The sequence below is a fragment of the Mustela lutreola genome, chromosome 8, assembly GCF_030435805.1.
Source record: "Mustela lutreola isolate mMusLut2 chromosome 8, mMusLut2.pri, whole genome shotgun sequence".
Taxonomy (NCBI): Eukaryota; Metazoa; Chordata; class Mammalia; order Carnivora; family Mustelidae; genus Mustela; species Mustela lutreola.
In genome coordinates, this window is record NC_081297.1 from 101,242,213 (window position 1) to 101,262,718 (window position 20,506).

The window sequence follows — 20,506 nt, forward strand, 5'->3', positions numbered from 1 at the left end:
ATAAGCGGTTTTCCATGAATTAACTCGTTTACATCAAGCTTGAGTAGTATTTTGAATTTTTTCCCTTCTTTAGAACTTTTGTGTCATCCTCAAAATCAAAGCTTCAAACTATTGAAGTTTTGGAGTAAAGGCATTTTAAGATGTTTGTCCTAAATGTTTTGCTGAAGAAACAGGTATCACTTATTCAAGTATGAGAATCCTAATCACAGCTTCCTAAGGAGACAAAGTCCCAGAATTTTACAAGAGTTGCCCTGGAAGTCAATCCATGTTCAAAGAGCTAAGAAGAAAGGACCAATTTGTTATTCAGCAAATATACGTTCTGCCACAGCAATTTCGAACCCTTTTGTTCTGGCTGGTATGTCTCAGTAAAGAAATAGATGCTGCTGTGAAAGTCACCCCCTGGAAACAGAGAAGAGAGTAAGCAAATGAGTGAGAGCGGACATAACTTCAAGTCATTTTACAAAGGATTTGTACATAGATGATTTCTCACAAGTTGGCAAGCTTTCCCAAAGGCTAGCTGTTATGAATATCCTTTGAACAAGTTGCGTAGAATGCAGTCTACACCCTATGAAATTGCATTGATTTTTATTACCAAGTCAGAACTATTTAGGATCACCAAATAACAGGGTTCAAAAGTAAAACAGCTGAAAAATCCAACAGTCTGGTCTAACCTGGGATGCTCTGTCTCCTCACAGCCAACGCTCCATCAGGCGGCTTTGTCTGGCTGGCGGATTTAGTGTAGGGGCTCTCATCTGCAAAGGTACAATGAAGCGTTTGGTTAATTTCCATCCAGTTTCTAACGCAGTGAAGACCTTTTAATGGATTGCAATCCTTCTGCCAGAGAGAGGTGGTATGGTACGGATAGGAGAAAGAGTTGGGAGATCTGAGTCTTAACCTTGACTTAGTTGTGGGACAAGCCATTTGAAATGCTCTGAACATTCGTTTTCTCACCTATAAAAGAGGGAGATACTCTCTCATTTACCTCTTAGGATTGTCAGGATCAAGCTATTGTGTACATGAAGGCATAAAAATGATAAGAACTATGCAAATATAGTGTACAAATTATTTGCCTTTCACTTAGATGCATTGATCAGAAGTATCAGTGAATATCACTAAGAGGAAGAGAAAGAAGGAATAAAACGGCTCAGGGGGCACTAAGAGTAATCAGGTCAAAGAAATGAGAAGAAAGGTTATATTGCAGATGACAGAGCATTATAAGCAGATGACAGAGCATTAGTATTGCAGGAAAATAAAGACACACAGAATTAGTAGGTTCCTCTTGGAAGTGAGAAATGGTATCCAAGCAAAATGAAGGGATTGGGACATTTAGAGTAAAACCAGAGAAGCTATGTTAAGAACAAGGGAGGAATGATGGTTTGGCAAAAGAAACGTATATTGCAATGGACTAAGCCACCCTCTTTGAGAAAGAGATAAAAAATAACCTACAGAACCATGAGGAGAACAACTGAAAAGACAGAAGGACTAAAGGTCAGCATATCTGTGACAGTTAGGCAAGAAGCTGAACGAACAAAACACTATGTGACAAGATCATAGAAGTGATGGGTCCATGAAAATTTAAGGAAAGTAACTTATATTTAAATACAGAAAATTCTGTATTTTAGAAATATAGAAAATATTCTGGCTTGGAATACAGGAGTAATGATCTAGGATGGCAAATATTAAAGTTAAAAAAGAAAGGAAGTATTCTTCCCAGTTTGCATGGGGCATTTGCATAAAGTAAGAGATGTCTGAGTGACAACCTTAAATATTTTCAAGAATAAGATGTATATGGCCTGAGTAGACATAATGTAAAATAATTATTTAGCAAATCTAGTCAAGCTAGATGATCCAAATGGTACTTCTGGTCACAGTGTAAGGTAGGTTTATTGTGGTTTTTGTTGGAATAGGAAGTCATTAAATGATCGAAAAGAACAACACTGTACATCATAAACTGTTAAATATAACAGTGATTTAATTCAGCAAGTAGGCTTTATCATTTGAAAACATTAGTTCTCCCAACTAAGTGGTCTGTGTTTCAAAATTGAGGAATTGGATTCTGTTCTAGGATGTACTTCGGTTGAAATTATTCACGATTTCTTCATAAAACTAACAAGGCCTTTATAAGCAATGACAAAAAAGAAAGATTAATACTGCTGTAGGCTGCAATTAACTTAAAAAATGGAAATCATACTGTTTCATGTTTATATTCCATTTGTCACACAATTCTTTATGTTCTTCCAACCCTAAATGTAATCTACCAACTTTCAGATACCAATACAATCAACAGCATCATTCTTGTTTATGATACAATATCCTTGGTCTTTGACTCTTCTCCTTGCAAATGCAATTTTGAGTCATAATCAGAAACCACAACACAAAATGTAACCATTGCACTACAGAAGTCTATATCTGCCCCTCTTGAGTATGTCAGTGCTTTTCTCACAGCACTGACTTCATAACCAGGCAATAGGCTTTATACAGCACCTATTAAAACAAATTTACTCTAAGTGAAAACCAGAATTCTTTATAAAACCAATTAAAAATATTTTTTCTTTCATAATCTAAAACTTTGAAACTGTATGAGTATACAACGCTGAGCCAGGGAGATATAGATCATAACCACCAGTTTTAGGAACAGTGTCTTGGAAGCCTAAAGGCTTTCCTCAGTTTTCAATTTGTCAAGAGTCCAGCCAATTAAAGTCTTGGGTTGAATCCAGTATTGGATTTTCTTAAAGGGCAATAAGAGATTTGCCCAGGACACTCTGGGGGATTTTTGCACTCAACACTCTATTTTAAGGAGGTCTTTCTTCTTTCCTTCCTTCCTTTCTTTTTCCATCTCTCTTTCTTCTTTCTTTCTTTTTGAAATTTATCACTTTGCACTACATAAGTAGTCAATCTTGGTAAAATTGTTTTCTTATTTATATTTGAAAACAGTTTCCACATTTAGAGCTGAGATTGTCTAGTTATGCACATCCTTATAAGGTTGGAACCACATTACAGATGATCACCTGGCCAGCCTCTACATATTCATCCCCTGCCCTCCACCCCGACTCCCCATACTACGAGTGTCCTTATTGAGTGTAAACAAAAATCTAGAAGCCAAAAGTTGTATTGGTCAAAATTCCAGACTGAAGTAAATTGGATATTGTCTAAAAATAGTTTGCCAAAGTTAGTCAGGTTGAAAGCAATAATTTCTAATGGAAGGGAGTCAGAATCCTGGCACCATCTATCATGAGAGTTAAGGGGAGCACAGCAACTCTGCAGTATGGCACCATTTAACACCTGCATGTGTGTTTTTATACGTGTCAGAGGTAGAATGTTGTGATTCATCAGTTGCATATAAGACTCAGTGCCCATTATACCAAGTGCCCTCCTTAATGCCCATCACCCAATTACCCCATCCCCCAACCCATTCCCCTCCAGCAACCTTCAGTTTGTTTCCTAGACTACATCATCTCTTATGGTTTGCCTCCCTTTTGATTTTCATCTTATTTTATTTTTCCTCCCCTTCCCCTATGTTCATGTTTTGTTTCTTAAATTCCACATATGAGTGAAATCATATGGTATTTGTCCTTCTCTGACTGACTTATTTCACTTAGCATAATACCTTCTAGTTCCAACCACGTTATTGCATATGGTAAGATTTTATTCTTTCTGATGGCTGAGTAAATTCCATTGTATACATACACTACATCTTCCTTATTCATTCACCTGGCAATGGACATCTGGGTTCTTTCCTTATTTTGGCTATTGTGGACATTGTTGCTATAAACACTGGGGTGGATGTGCCCCTCCATACTGTTTTCCAGAGTGGTTGCACCAGTTTGCATTCCCACCAACTGTGTAAGAGAGCTCCTCTTTCTCCACATCCTTGCCAACAACTGTTGTTTTCTGAGTTGGTAATTTTGGTTATTCTGATCAGTGTGAAGTAGAATCTCATTGTAGTTTTGATTTGGATTTCCCTGATGCTGAGTGAAATTGAGCATTTTTTTCATATGTCAATTTCTAAATAAACCTTTCCTAAGAATATGTTTATTTTAAACCTCTAGGAGGCAACTTTTTTATAAAAAATTACCCATGTCCATAATGGACATGAACTCTTGCTGTGATTTACTCAAAGTCAACTCTTGATTCAAACTTTGCTTGAAAGTAGAAGTGGAGAAAAGAAACTGAATAAATCAGTGGCTGACGGGTCCACAGTAGGATACTAAAGGATAAGAAGGTCTGGGGTACATTTTAATCCTTGAGCATAAAGTCACGGAAAGTTATGGAATCTTCTATTGCGGTTTTCTCATGTGTTCCTTAATGGAGATGGGTTGATGTATCATTAGAATCTCAATGGTTATAAGGGATGATTTAGACCACTCTTTTCATTGATAGTCAGGATTTAGTGTCCAGAGAGGTAAATTTATAGAAAACACAACTAGAGTGAGTCTGGATTGGTTTTCTTTTATTTTTACTCACATGCTCTTTCCTCCTTATGCTATATCCTCATAGGTGAACAATGAGCTTTGATAGGTTCTTAGTCACATGCTTCTGTGTCACACAGGTAAGGTCTGGACACATCACTCCAGTGGGGAGCTTGCACAGTATAAGTTAATTCCTATGGAGAGGGCTATGAAAAAGGAGCAATCATACCTAATTCCTTTTGTGTCTATCTAAATCTCATCCCCCGCCTTCCTCCACATATTTGTTTGCCTGAAAAGAAATATACTTAAATTATACCATGGAACCAGTCTATACTTTTAGTTCATTTTTTTTTTGAAGATACAAATTTAAAATAAAAGCCAATATAATGCACTGTTCCTCAGTAAGGACCTTAAAAGTTTCACTGAATGTAAGATTCATGTTAATACTTCTTTATCTTATCAGGGAGACACTAAATAGACTTTCAAGTTCCACCCAATTACATAAATGAATTTAAAAAATAGGTCAAGGAAAGGAATCAGTAGATAATACCTGTGTTATGTGTCCAGAACAGTGTCTGACACGTAATATGCATTCATTAAACATTTGCTGATAGATGATTGAATGATATTCAACTTTAGATTAGAGCATTTATTATAAATAAGCAACCTGAAGAAAGCCAAACATTTGTTATGAGCTATCCTCCTTCCTACCTCTGATTTTCTTTTTCTAGGTTTATAGTTTATTCCTTTCAATGTCATATCATCACCTGGCAGCTATTAAGTACTGACTTAACATGTATGTTAAAAATTTGTGATCTTTGTAAAACTAGTATTAAAATATATTTCCTTTAATTTTCACTCAGACTACAGAAAGATTTCTCAAACAACCTTTAAAATAATGCCTTTAATAAGCAAAAGACTTCTGATTTATACACAGGACTTCCAGCTTTGATTTTGATGGTGGGTCATTTAAAAAGGGATCGTTATTGAAAGTCATCACAGGGGCAAAGCAGACTTTCAACTGGTGAGCTACTGCTCACTGAAGTGAATGCTATGAGTAATCATTAAGGGCATCACAGGGTGTCAGAACTGTCAGCCTTTCCTAATGACATCTTAGCAGCTAAATAATCACTGTCACACTTGATGGCCACCCACTGTCACAGGAGCATATATTGGTTCTAACAAGGAAGAGCACAGGGCGCCTTTAGAGTGACATCCCATGAGGCTAGGGAAAATACCCTCCATTAAATGGAGAAATGACACTGTGACAGAGGCACAGAAAGGGCTTAGTCAAGCATATACGTAAAACAGAAGTAGAACAATGGGGAAGACCATCTGTCCCTCCCATTCCCTCGAGCTTGGTCAGTCTCCTCATGTACCAAACACAGGAGGAGCAAACACAGATCATTTGTTTTGATTACATATTCCAAGTGAAGCTGGTGTTTATAAGCCTGGAAAGCTAACAGCAGGCACCTAAGGAGTAATGCTTCATTCTGGATCATGACCAAAGCCCATGCTGGAACTGAGAAAACCACATCTTGAGGAACGCACTCAGGTCCCCTCCCGTTCTCATAACCTTGAACGGCTGCCTGACATCAAATAGCATCCATGTATAATCAGGCTGCTGGTTCTCTCTCCATCTTCTGCCTCCCCCATTCCCAGTGTCTGGGCTTCCCAGAGGAAGCAGCTATGAATATTGTTTCAAGAACCCCTAGCTATGTTCATGGCTTTGTTGAAGAAAAAAAAAATTAATGTTCTCGGGCTGAGACTAATCAGCTTATGCTAAACAATTCCTAGCAACTAGTTATGCACAATTGAGGCACCTGCTAAGCCAACGGATCCCTTAATTTCTTGATTAGGAAAAAAAAAGACATTTTGTGCAATTAAACATTATGACCATTTCCTAGCAGCGGAGAGATAGGCAGCTCATGCCACAATGTTCATGCACGTCATTATGAACTCAGAAGTAAACTCTGTTTTTCATGAATGAACAAAATGAAATCCATTGTGAAGGGATTAATCTGTCCCTTGAATTCAATTACATTCCACAAATTTTAGTGCCTACTATGTGCAAACTAGGACTCAAAGTGGATAAAAGATAATAAAACTTTAAGTGGAATGGTGATTGAAGAATCCTTATTGCTTCGTGGATTTGAGACTAGAACATGAGCTTCATTAGCTGAGGGGGGAAATTAGCACAGGCTTAGGGTACTGGTGGGGGAGGGGGCGCACGGGAAAAGAAAGGGAGCTCCACTGCAAAAAAACGTATCCAGAATTCTGCAATCAGAAAAATCAAGAAACAGGCCATTTTAATTTTCAACTAACCTGCAAGTCTTGTGTGATGTGGGACCATAATCTTTTCAGCACCTGGGTCTTGTGAACATTTTATGCCAGGCCAGCATGAATGTATTGTAAATCAGCTGTGCTCTTTTTTAGACACTAGACCACCAGTTGAGTTTGCTGCCTTGGAGGTTTGATGGCACATTCTAAAATTTAAGCAAGATTCCCTATAGGGTAGTTGTAAAAGGGTTTTGACAATAGACACCTTATTAAAATAATGTATAAATGCAAGCACCATGACCCACATAATGTAAAGAAAAACACACTAAAAAATATGGCCCAATATTCCTCTTCAATCCCAAATAGTTCTTAGTCTCTGATAAAATAACCTTTTCTCCCTAGGGCCAAACCAAAAAATGCACCCTCAATTTTTCCTAGAGTCAGAAGCTTCTGAGTCATACATGGGCTTCAGTTCTATAACTGTGGTGTGTTGAAGTGACAATATGGGTAACTGCTGACATCTGACCGTGAGAGTGAATTAGCTTAATCTCTTTGCCTAATGGATGAAGTAGTCCACAAACTAGGTTTAAACCAGAAGGGGTGGGAATGATCTGAGCTCGATGGTAGAAGGCAGAGGTAGCGTGCTCCTCCGGTCCAGTCTTCTTCCTATGAAGAGATGGTTTCCCTCCTCTCTTTTGTTAGTTGTTTTGCATCTGCTGGACATTATTGTCTCTCCTCGATTCTGCAGGCCTCTGTACAGTTTTATAAATCAGACACAGACATGCTTTATGTACTTAAAGGGGACCGGCCCTTTGTTTTTGAACATTAAATAAAGAAATCATCCAGAGAGTGACTTCATTTTAAAAACAAACATACAGTTTCTTCACAACACAATGATACAATGTCCTCTGAAAGAATATTAATCATAATCGCATAACCATTTCAGGGATTAAATACTACAGCTAAAAACAATGCCAAGACAAGAGTTTGTATTGCTGCAAGACCATTTTTCTCCCTTCCTGCTCCATTCTGTAACTCCTTGCTACTCAAAGTGTGGTCCATAGATAAGCAGCCTGGGCATCACCAGGGAGTTAGTCATAAAGGTAGATAATCAGGGCCCACCCCAGACCTACGGAGTTGGATTTAACAAAATCTTCGGGTGATTTGTATGCACATGAAAGTTTGGGAAGCTCTGTCCAATTGATTTGACCAACAGCAAAAGCACAGGTAGTGAGGATGCATCTGTTCTGATTGTCACCTGATTGTGTCACCGGCGGCTCGCAGGAAGCTGTCAGACTGTCAGAAAAGCTTCAATGGTATCCCCCGTTCTCAAATACTATAATTATCAAATTACTTATGGAATTATTTCCTCAAATGGAAATGAAACTGTTGCAATGTCCTCTCTTGATTCACTTTAAACCCTCTGATAATCCTAAAATGACTACTTTATGGAGATAACCGGATACATCTAAGGTTAGATTACCTACAAGAGTTGATTGATTAAGGTGGAGACAGGAAATGGTATGGTGTTACTACCCCTCGAGCCAGTATAAAACAACTGAAAATGAAAAGTTATGTCCTGTCTCATGGTAGGAACATGGGGGAAAGAATCTTCTGTGGTACCATCTCCTTAAACTCTTTTCGTCAGACACAAAGTTGCTTCCTTGCATGCACACAGTTCTTTTTGGAACCAGGAAGTTCTCCAGCACAGAACCTGGCCTATGATCTTCATGCAGGAATGCACGGGACCACTGTGGTCGCCGAGCATCTGGTCAACCTTGTGTAAGTGGCCTGCAGTAACTGTGTTGCTTGATGATGCCTACAGATTTTTTGGAAGAGTAATATCTCCAGCCAGGTTAACTTGTAAATCCTCTCTGAAATTAATGAGCATGAAATTACACATTTTCTGCCTCTGGCATTCCCATTGCTCATGTGTCTGAATCACAAATGATAATTCCTATGTTCTTCTTAGTATTGTTTCCAGTAGGAACAGATGAACAAGAATCACAGCAGTAACAGACTGGCCTCATCACCAAAGAATCGACATTTCTAGAGTGATGGACACTATGCATGAAGCTTATTTTCATTAATATATCTTAGATCCCAATTAAAATGTCTAAAATTTTATTTAAATTCAGTATTCTACATTTTCCATACATAGGGAGGGCTATATGCTTTGATTCTCTGACTAAACCACCAGATCATGCCAGTTAATTATTCCTGATATCTTAACACTATGAAATACATTTAGGTTCAACAAGCTCTTAGTATTAGAATAATAATGTAGTGAAAAATATTAGTTACTTCCGGGTAACAAGTATTGGCTATCTGAAGCCACATTTGCTAATTCTTATTTAAAAAGTGCACCATTGGAGTGCCTAGGTGGCTCAGTCATTAAGCACCTGCTTTCGGCTCGGGTCATGATTCTGGGTCCTGGATCAAGCCTGGATTGGGCTACTTGCTTGGGGGGGGAGCTCGCTTCCCCCTCTCCCACTTGCCCTGCTTCTGTTCCCTCTCTCACTGTGTCTCTCTTTGTCAAATAAATGAATAAAATCTTAAAAAAAAAATTAAAATAAAAAAATTAAAAGTGCACCACTATTCAGGAAAAGTATTTGAGTATAAACAGGCTAGAACATATCTGAATATTATTGGAAGGTCATAAGAATCGATGATTGCATGTAATAGCGACTAGAGCTGGGTGGATCAATAGAAATAAAACATTTGGAGAGATTAAGGTTTCCCCAAATTTTTTTGACCAATAAATAATATGAAATTAATTAGTTACTTTGAGGGGCGCCTGGGTGGCTCAGTGGGTTAAAGCCTCTGCCTTCGGCTTAGGTCATGATCCCAGGGTCCTGGGATCGAGCCCCGCATCGGGCTCTCTGCTCAGCGGGGAGCCTGCTTCCTCCTCTCTCTCTGACTGCCTCTCTGCCTACTTGTGATCTCTGTCTGTCAAATAAATAAATAAAATCTTAAAAAAAAAAAGCTTACATTGATAAATACAGAGCACAAACCGGTGTTTGGGAGAGGGGGTTGGGTCGGGAATGGATAAAACAGGTGAAGGAGATGAAGAGTGCATTCGTTTTGCTGAGCACTGAGCAATGTATGGGATTGTTGAATCATTGCACATCTGAAATGAATATAACACTGTATGTTAATTATACTGGAATAAAAATAATGAAAAGAAGTTATTTGGACACATATTGATCACAATGTCAACTGGAGTACATTTGGGGAACATTTTCTGAAAGTACATGGATTTCCTAGTGATAACTCATGAAACAAAATGCTCAACATGTCTTCATTGAAAGGACTGAGATTTTAAAAAACATTCCAATAACAATGGTCACAGCTTCTAAACCAGATCATTTAAATGATTACATCTTTTGACTACTCAAATCTCTTCATTTTTTGGTCCCTTTGTCTGGGACACTTTTTGCATATCTAGTATAAGCTGCAGAGAAGAAGGTGGACCTTTTTGCAAAAACCAGGGCTCTCCAAGAACTCTTATTTTAAATGATATTACTACAATGCTTTCTATATTTAGAACATTTCAGTATGAAATATCAGTTGCAGGAATGAGATTAAAATTTATGGAAAAAATAAAGAGGAAGCAAAACGCAATCCGGATGACATCATTTTAAGAGGTCTGCATCTTGTGCCAGTGAGTGAATAAACACTGGATATCATTAGATAAAAGAATGATTAGCCTATAGTTGCGGGGTGGAGCATTCTAGTGTAGGTTTGATTATTGAGAAAACAGCCTTTAGAGCCTTCACCTGTTGGTAGCAATCAGTGACAATTTTATAACTAAGGCCACTTTCCAATCTGGTTCAATGGCTCAGTATCTTTCTTTCTTTTTTTTTTTAATTTTTATTTTTTCCTGTTAACCAAGTATAGTGTAAGCTAAACAAATGCCAGCTTCTGCCAAATTACTTTATACAAATAAATGATCAGATAGCCCACGACTGCCACTGAATTTCTAGATGAAACTGAGAAAGTATTATTACCACCATTCAGACTCAGTTTCTAATACATAAGCTAAATCTATATGAAGCATTCTTGAGTAATAGATCGGGAAACATAGTAGAATAAATTTATAAGCTGACATTTTGGAGCTAGGAGTGGAGACTGTTTTCCCCAGCATCTTTGATCTGCCTGAAGCACAAGGACTATACATATTAAACCCTCCTTCGTGGCTCAAGTGTGTGGTGGCCTTAGAAACAATACTCCAAAGGATGTTTCCAATATGCCAAGAAAAACCAAGTCTTTTTCAAGAGTCTACTTTCATTAATAATCAAAACAGTGAAACAGGAAATGAGACTTTGTGGTAATGGGGAAAAGAGATTAAGACAGAAAAAAAAAAGTGAACCTCAGGTTGAACTCCCTGGCTATATGTGAAAGATACAAGATACATGAAGAAAAATTAGGGTTTGACCTTAATCATCTATGATTTTTTAGATGCTTCTGTCCTTATACATCAACGCCATTGATTCCCCCTACAAATAACCCAAATACTTTCTTAGAGACATTTCCTTTACTTCTGACTTTCTGCTCTCTTTAGGAAGTAGTCCAAACTACTTGAGTAGTTTAAAATTTTTTAATTTTTTAAATATTTAAATAATTTTTATTACTTAAAAATGTAAATAATACTAATAATACTGTAAACAATTACAGCTAATCCTTAGGACTTACTGTATGACATCTTGAGTCTTAGTCCTTTTGTGTTTAATTTTATCCTCACAAATCAATAATACTTAGAACTGTGCATGCACACACACACACACACGCATGCACACACCATACAAAAGATAAATTCATTTTACAAAAGAAGTTCTGGTTTAAAGGAAGAATTTGCCATTGTTCGCCCTAAATATTAGATTCCATGGAGAATTTATTTATTTATTTAAAGATTTTGTTTATTCATTTGATGGAGAAAGATACAGGGAGAGAGGGAATACAAGCAGGGGGAGTGGGAGAGGGAGAAGCAGGCTTCCCACTGAGCAAGGAGCCTGATGCAGGGCTCGATCCCAGGATACTGCAATCACGACCTGACCTGAAGGCAGACGCTTAATGACTGAGCCACCCAGGTGCCCCTCCATGGCGTATTTAAAGGCAACTCCTACTATATTAAAACCGAGAGCAGTGTGGAGTATACCACATGCCTAGCACTGTACATAGTACCTCGTATACATTATCAATAGCCACAACAATACGATTGTGCAGATACCATTATACTACTCGAAACACAAGGATATAGAGGCTTATAGAGATGAAAATAACAAGCCTGAATGTTCCCAGGGAGCAAAGTGCAGAAACAAAGCATTAACTTACTCGTCTTTATAGGGTCAGCTCTTTACCACAATGATATGTTATTCACCAAAATTTGATGCACTTCCATTTTTATAATTTCTTGTGTGTGTGTGTGTGTGTGAGAGAGAGAGAGAGACAGAGAGAGAGAGAGAAAAAAGAGAGGCACATTTTCATACACAAATCACCCCTGGGTATATTCTGAGTGACTACATATCACTGATAGAGGATACGACTTACGGCTGCATTTGAAGATTTCCTGGAATTTCAGTTTAGAAAAGAAAATATCTGCTCCCAGTTTTTAGATCTCACTTCCTTGCCATGAATTCTTAGCTTAATTTATGACATAAGATTCAAGTTTTTTCCTGGCACACAAACAAATCACTTGAAAGAATGCCTTTTAGTCAAGAAGCCCCAAGCATTCTAGGAGATGAAATCTGGCTGAATTTCTCTCTCTAACTCTTGCTCTATGCCACCCATTCTCTACTGATAGGGCAGTTATGAACAGGTTCCTACAAGTGGTTTATCATCTTAAAAATGAGTAAATAGTGGGACAGTCTCTACTCTCCTTTCGTATTCCAGACACCATGTTCATACCCTGCTGCTTACAATATTTCAAACCTTTCATTAGTGTTCATGCAGCTAGAAGGGGAAAATAAATCTTGGACCAGGCGACAACTCACAATACAATGAAGAAAATGGTGGCATGCCTCGGGCGGTTGGCAAAGGAGCTCACTGAAGTCTGTCTTTCCTCTTCAGCTGGCTCCCCCAGACCATATCTACAAATAGCCAGGCCCCAGAGCAGGGGTGCTGCAGTCTCACTTCTCAGACTCAGGAGTGGCTCTGGGCAGCAGAGTTACTGGACAGATGGGTGCAGACTCTTTGCCAGACCTAAGAATTTCACAGGGAGCCTACGAAGCCCAGGGACGAACACCTATTAGCTATTCTTTCCAAGATTGTCATCTCTTCTCGCCTTGGCTCATTTCAGGACCTATCTCTGAACTTACTTTTTAATAGCTTATAGTTTTAAAAAATTCCCAGGTTTTAGGTCAATTTGTAAGTGTGAGCTAGTGTCGTTATATACCATTTTAAAGCTAACACCTTTTTGCCCGTTGGGCAAAGGGTGAGAATCACATTGGGATGCCTTGGGAATAAGATACTCCATACACACGCCTTGGATTGCCAATGTTTTTCCTTATTAATTCATTGCTAGGTCAAGCAATAGCAGATGACTGCTTATCAAACAGATGACATGTGTTTTTAATGCGTGATTAAAGCAGGATTTATCATGGCTGTCAGAATCCAGGGTGTGTGTGATTTTTGTTATTTAAAGCCCTATTTTGGATTCTCTCTGGTTTTACAGTGAGAGGCAGTGATTATACAGGCAAAACTTTACAAGGGTGTTAGACCAGAAATAATTTTTGTATGTAAAACATTAAACCCCCTTAATACACTGGAATTTTACTATAATGCAACTTTCGTAGTTCACACGGCTCTGTCATTTACTGTGTTAGTAGGTTACTTACTAACTGTGTAAGTCAGTTACTTACTCTCTTTGAACACCACTCTCCTCGGCCTATAAAATGTAAATAGTACTGTACGTACTTCCTAGGTTTGCTGTGAGGATTGAGTAAACAGGGTAAAGAAAGCACCAGGACTGACCTGTGTTCCATCTCTTTACCTGGTATATTAGGAAGCTGAGGGATAGGCAAGAGTCCGCAGGGACCCTCTGCCACAAATGTTTTCACGATAGCCCTTACCATGCTATCTTGTAATCACCAACCTGTTTTTCTTCATAATATGAACTCCTTTGAGTGAGGATTTACTTTGATAGTTATAGGTATTATTATCCCCATTTTTTATAGATGAGAAAACTACATCTCAGGGAAGCCAAAAATCTTTCTAAGGCTAAACAGCTAGTAAGTGGCAGACCATTCTTTTCCTAATACTGCTGCACGGCCTCAATAAAGAGAGCTTACACAGCAAACAAACTTAAGTGGAGAGGGAAGCATGTTCTCTGTATGTTTAAACCAAAATGAGTGTCGTCCAACCTTCCATTTTCTATCATAATGAAGACGCAGATACTTGACACATCATTTTTTATTTTTTCAAAGCTATGGGACACCATTTGCAGAGTTTTCAGATAGAGAAATTCACTGATATTAAGTGGTCTATAATGATTCAATTTGTCAGTGGCAAAATAAAAATTAAAACCCAAGTACCTAGATTTAATAGTCCAAAGATGATCAAATTACCTTCATTTGCTTCTGAGACAAATTATTCAGACATACAATTTCCTCACGAATTACTTGCTTGTCTAACTCTCCTTGGGTTATGTCTACTTCATCAACTCCACTACTTTTTCACATAAATCTTGCCTGAACAAAGATTCAGCTTTTATAGTTAATTAGGACAAACAAGGAAAATGCAATTCAACTTCACAAAACGTGAATGTTTAATTTTGAACTGATTTGGTAGCATTATACTCACTAGGACTCTTCGAATTTTCCAATTAGCAAGTTACTGACGTGTACAAACATCTAGAATAAAAGAAACCCTTTCTTCCATCACTGTTTGTCAGTTTCATTACTGAATTTGGGTCTGCTTTGGGACACTTCAATCATGAAAGTAATCATGGAAAACTATATTGGATTCTATTAGCAATAATACCTTAGAGGAGGTTCATTTATGATAACTAAAACTTTCTCCAACTGATTCTCATCTGCCATGTAATTTGCCTAAGGTATCATACTGTCAAAGCTTTAGAAGAGTTCTTCTAAGCACTTAACTCTGAGCCACAGTGTATTTTGAAACAGGGATTTTTATGAAATCCAAGGTTGACAAGCAAATCACTAAGCATTTTTTCAATGTGAATATTGTTTAAATTTTCTAGATCAGTGTATATCAATGCCATAGGAGACAACCAGGAAGATCAATATCTATATTTTCATATCTATATATTTGTATCCATAGCTATGTCAACATACACATATACATAAATACACACACAAACTCATACATACATATTTGATAGATGCAGTTATCCATATCTATCTATCTATCTATCTATATATCTATGAGTGCTGGTAAAAAAAAAAAAAAGTATGCATATGAACAGGAGATCTAAAAGGAACTTTGAACCCCAAGACAAGCCTCTTCTCCTATCCTGTAGGGCAGATGCCATGGGCAGAAGTTGGAGGCCATCACCTTTATTCCAGTGACCCCGCCCCCCCACCCTGAGTCCTATAGTAAAATGAGCAACACCTTAGCGCTAATGGCAAGAATCAAGATGGTATGGAGCATCTAGAACATCCAAGACATGCCAACTTCTAGAAAATACATGCAAACTGGAGTTTTGAGTTATAAAAATTTACAGACTTTGGGATTCTATGTTTAGGATTGCTACATTATCACAAGAGATGCTTTCAGAGAAACGGGATTTAGCTTAGAGACAGCCTACCAATACGTAATGCACGTCCCCAAGCATATAGAGGAACAGAACAGTTATGTGAGAAGTTAATTTATCTCAAGGGTCCAGAGTGAATAATTCAAATACAGCACACCAGATGTTGTACAGGTGGGCATGATGACCATTGACACATACTGTCTATATGTGTACTGTGGAAGGACACAAGTTAGCAGAGCATGCATGTGTGTGTAAACCTACTGAAGATTTGGGGTCCTGATTTTAAGTATCATCTACCTTCACATTTCTCCACTGTATGCTGCAGCATTTATTGGCTTCTTTCTTTGCTTAAGACAAGCTTAACAAAACATTTGCTATTTACTGTGGTAGAAAGAGTAAACAACACATAATGGCTATGCTGGGTACAATAAAGCTCAGATATCTGCTTCTTTGACAATTAGGGATGTATTGCTTGAAATAAGTATAAGCGTTTGTACGTTATCTGAAAAAGTCACATTTATGTAAACAGAGATAATAAAACTGAAATATGAAAGCACCGCTGGCACTATTCCCGTCAGCATCTTCCCTCCAGGAAACCAGTTCAAGGGACACTTTTCACAAATTCCAATTATGTGAGATTTGAGCTAAAAATCTATTAGGTTACACAATTCTTTGTTAAACCAAGTAGAAAGCTTTACCACCTTTCTTAAATATCTACACATTAAATTGGGAAAAAAAGATGTTAAATTTGGTGAAGAAATACCAGAAAACCTCGAGCAACCTGCATAATTAAATCCTCTTTTTCAGGGCACCTGGGTGGCTCAGTCGGTTAAGCCTCTGCCTTCAGCTCAGGTCATGATCTCAGGGTCCTGGGATGGAGCCCCACATCGGGCTCTCTGCTCAGCAGTGAGCCTGCTTCCTCCTCTCTCTTCCTGCCTCTCTGCCTACTTGTGATCTCTCTCTCTCTCTCAAATGAATAAATAAAGTCTTTTAAAAAATCATCTTTTCCTTTATCTTTTTTCTTTTTGATCCCAAAACTTCCTGCATCACATATTTGCATGTAACTGAAATGCAGCACGGTGCAGAGGTTGGACCTCTAGGTCTCAATGGGCCCCTAGGCTCAGTGGAGGGCGAGCTGGTCAGTGAGTAATGTTTATCAGACTTAAGACCTGGATGTCCATCCACTAAATGATCTCTTCTGATCTAGACTGCAAATCATGTAGGCCTCTTACAAATTTCATAAATAGAAAGGAGGCAGACATTGGCCACATCTGTAGTTTCTGCCCCCAGCAAAGATAAGCCAACTGGAAGAAGGTGAGAGAAAGCAATTCTTTATTTTTCTTCTACAATTTCTCTCCTTAAAAAAAATAATTTTTAAGTAACTTAAGTAACTTCTGTATCCAATATGGGGCTTGAACCCACAACCCTGAGATCAAGAACCCCATGTTGCACTGACTGAGCCAGCTAGGTGCCTCCTCTCTCTCTCTCTTTTTTTTTAAATTGAAGTATAATTGACCTATAATACCCAATTTGTTTCAGGTATACTTCAAAAGCATTTGATATTTTTATATATTATGAAATGATTCCCACAAGTCTAGTTACCATCTGTCACTATACAAAGTTACTACAATATTATTGACCACCTTCCCCATGCTACACATTACATCCCCATGACCTCTTTCAACCCCCACTCTGGTAACCAACAATGTGTTTCATGTATCTATGAGTCCATTTCTGTTTTTATTTGTTTGTTTATTGTTTTTTAGATTCCACGTATAAGTGAAATCATATTGTATCTGCCTTTCTCTGCCTGATTTATTTCCCTTAGCATAATACCCTCTAGGCCCACCACATTGTCACAAATGGTAAGATTTCATTCTTTTTTAATGGCCAAGCAATACTACATTGTATATATAACACCTCTTCCCAACCATTCATCTATGGACAGACAATTGCTTCCAAATTTGGCTATTGTAAATAATGCTGCAGTAAACATAGGAGGACATGTATCTCTTTGGATTGTGTTTTCATTTTCTTTGGATAAATACTCAGAAGTGGAATTGCTGGGTCATATGGTAGATCTATTTTTAATTTTTTGAGTAATTGGGGCACCTGGGTGGCTCAGTGGGTTAAGCCTCTGCCTTCAGCTCACGTCATGGTCTCAGGTCCTGGGATGGAGCCCTGCATCGGGCTCTGTGCTCTGTGGGGAGCCTGCTTCCCTCTCTTTCTGTGTCAAATAAATAAATAAATAAATAATCTTTAAATTTTTTTGAGAAACCTTCATGCTGTTTTCTAGAGCGGCTACATCAATTTACATTTCTACCAATAGCGTATGAGGGTTCCCTTTTCTCTACACCCTTACCAACACTTATTTTTTTGTCTTTTTGCTAATAGCCAATCTGACAGGTATGAGGTGATATTTCATTGTGGCTTTAATTTGCATTTTCCTGATGATTATTGATGTTGAGCATATTTTCATGTGCCTATTGGCCATCTGTATGAATTCTTTCAAAAAACGTTTCTTGGAGTCCTCTGTTCATTTTTTAAATTGGGTTTTTTTAATTATAGAATTTTTCTTCTTAAGGCTTACAGCAACAGAATGCATGTGTGTACTGTTTTTATATTATATTCACCTGATGCCTAACATTTTTCTCAGCTAATATGACTGCCAAGAATTCAAACATAGAAATGGGGCTTCTTTTGTGGATAGTTAACTTGGTAATGTGGAAGGCATCCAGGCTTTATAGTCTTAAAGTATTTGAAACTTGGTTTCTCCATTTACTTTGGGCACGTTACATAAATCCTCTAAGCCTTTATTTTCTCATCTCTCAAACAGGGATAACAATACCTGTTTTTCAAACTTGTGAGAATTAATTGGGGAATGTGTATAAAGACCCTGGGGTGGGGCACAGGCTCATTAACACCAGCTCCTTCTTGCTACTCTGTCCTGGTAAGGTGTCAGGGACCTCTTGGACACGTGATAAATGTTAACTGATCAAGTTTAGTAGAAATAAAAATCATGCAAATGGGGATTTTTAAGGGCCTAAACTTCTTCTTTTTCATTTGTTTTTATTTTATTATGAGGGAATATCAGAACCCTGACAATGGAGAACAAAGACACTGCTGTTCACACATAATTGAATTACTTAGAGATGAGTTCTAAGAGGGCTAAAATGGCTCCTTAAAAACACAGTTAAATAATCCTAAAAATACACAGGAAACCTATTAAATATCAAACATATCTTTAAAAAAATAATATGGTAAATCCTCCCAGAGCCACAACTCAGTCCCCTAAAACAGACACGTCAGGTAGGCAAATGCCAATTCTTTCATGGTACTAGAATATCATTTATTAAATTACTTCTTTTATGGTGCCCTGGTGGCCCTGGGACTAATGCGCCTCATAAAGGTTTAAGTTAGAATGAGAAAAAGGACTTGCTCATCTGATCCTTTATGGATAATTATCACTAATTGCACAAATCTGGTTTGCGTTTGTTCATTAAGTATCTCCAGTGGTGTTGCTTTGTATACAGCCCAATTCTGGGATGCACACACCATCTACACACAGAACGTTTTTTATGTTATTATTCAGTTCAGAATTTTAATTAAATAAATGAGAATCAGCTGAATAACAAGGCAGCCACAGCTTTTAGTATATGTGCTGCCGAAGCGAGCACTAGCCACAGCTTTTAAATAATGAACATGCACTAGTGTCCTTGCTTTACATGACAAATGATGACAAAGGACAGGCTGGCATCATCATCCAGTCTGGCAACAACTATGAAAAAAAGAACTTTTTAATTTCTTTCTCTAAAATTTTATTTTAAAAAGTGAAATATGGCAAAAGGCAAGTACTCTTGTGTATTATAAATCATCTCCTAGCTAGGGAGAGACATCTGCTGGAAGGCTGCCCAGGGCACACTAATTTGTTCTCTTTTCCTAAATCACTATTAGGGGGCAATTACTTTTCATCAGATTTAAGTTTATTCTCTACAAGCATTACAAAAGTGCTTCTGTATCCTGGAGTTTAAAAATATAAACACAGTACACACTTAAAATGCAGTATAGGTAGCACTGACTTCTGATCAGAAGATTGTCTCATCATTAATGTTATTTTTTTTTTAAAGATTTTATTTATTTATTTGACAGACAGAGATCACAAGTAGGCAGAGAGGCAGGCAGAGAGAGAGAGGAGGAAGCAGGCTCACTGCTGAGCAGAGAGCCCGATGTGGGGCTCAATCCCAGGACTCTGAGATCATGACCTGAGCTGAAGGCAGAGGCTTTAACCCACTGAGCCACCCAGGTGCCCCTCATTAATGTTATTCTAAAACTATTCTGTGATCTCTTCATTCTGGACATCTTGGCAGCATCACAGGAGTCAATCTCTCCGTGTGCATGGGTTTAGGTATACCAGATGGCTCTAGCTTCCCACTTACCTCAACAATCAACATTTTTTTGGCCTCCAAGGATTGATATCTCCCTTCCCTTCTCTCCTCCCTCATTCAGCCTATAAATATGGATAGGCCTCTCCTTTTTGCAGCTACTCACCCTCACCATCTCCACCAGTTCCATGCCTTTAAATGCTAATGACTCCCATATTTATATCTGCAGCCGTGGCCTCCCCCTGAACTCCGGACTCAGGATATACAACTGTCTGTCTATCATTTCACCTGAATATTGAGAAGGCACTTCAATTTTAACGTGTCCAAAGTAGAATGATTGATTCCCCCTACCACCAGTACTTCATGGCATCCCCATTCAGGCAGCTGCTGCAGCCCCAAACCTCTGAATTATCTTGGATTCTCTTTTGCCTTTACATTCTACCTTGAAATCATAAGCATATTCTGCTGGCTCTTCCTTGGAATATTTATCCAGTCCATTCACTTATCACCACCCATACTGCTACCACCCTGACTGAAGTCACCATCAGCTCCCTGCACTACTGAAACAGACCTCAAAACTTGCCCACTTATTGCCCATATGACTTCCAGAGTTTATCTAACTCCCCCAACCCCCAAGCCCCCTGCAGAAGTCATAATACTCTTTGGCTTAAAGTTCTTTAGAGGCTTTCCATTATACTTAGAGTAACATGCAGAAACTT

The 20,506-nt window shown here is 38.2% G+C and overlaps 1 protein-coding gene across 5 annotated transcripts in view; it reads right to left on the reverse strand.

Annotated features, from left to right (window-relative positions):
• GRIP1 (glutamate receptor interacting protein 1) overlaps positions 1-20,506 on the reverse strand; it is a 677,260-nt gene that overhangs the window by 183,587 nt on the left and 473,167 nt on the right. For all 5 annotated transcript variants that reach the window (XM_059186254.1, XM_059186253.1, XM_059186252.1 and 2 more), the window contains exon 2: positions 672-752. In XM_059186254.1, the coding sequence (XP_059042237.1) occupies positions 672-752 (81 nt within the window). The remainder of the gene's footprint in view (positions 1-671; positions 753-20,506) is intronic.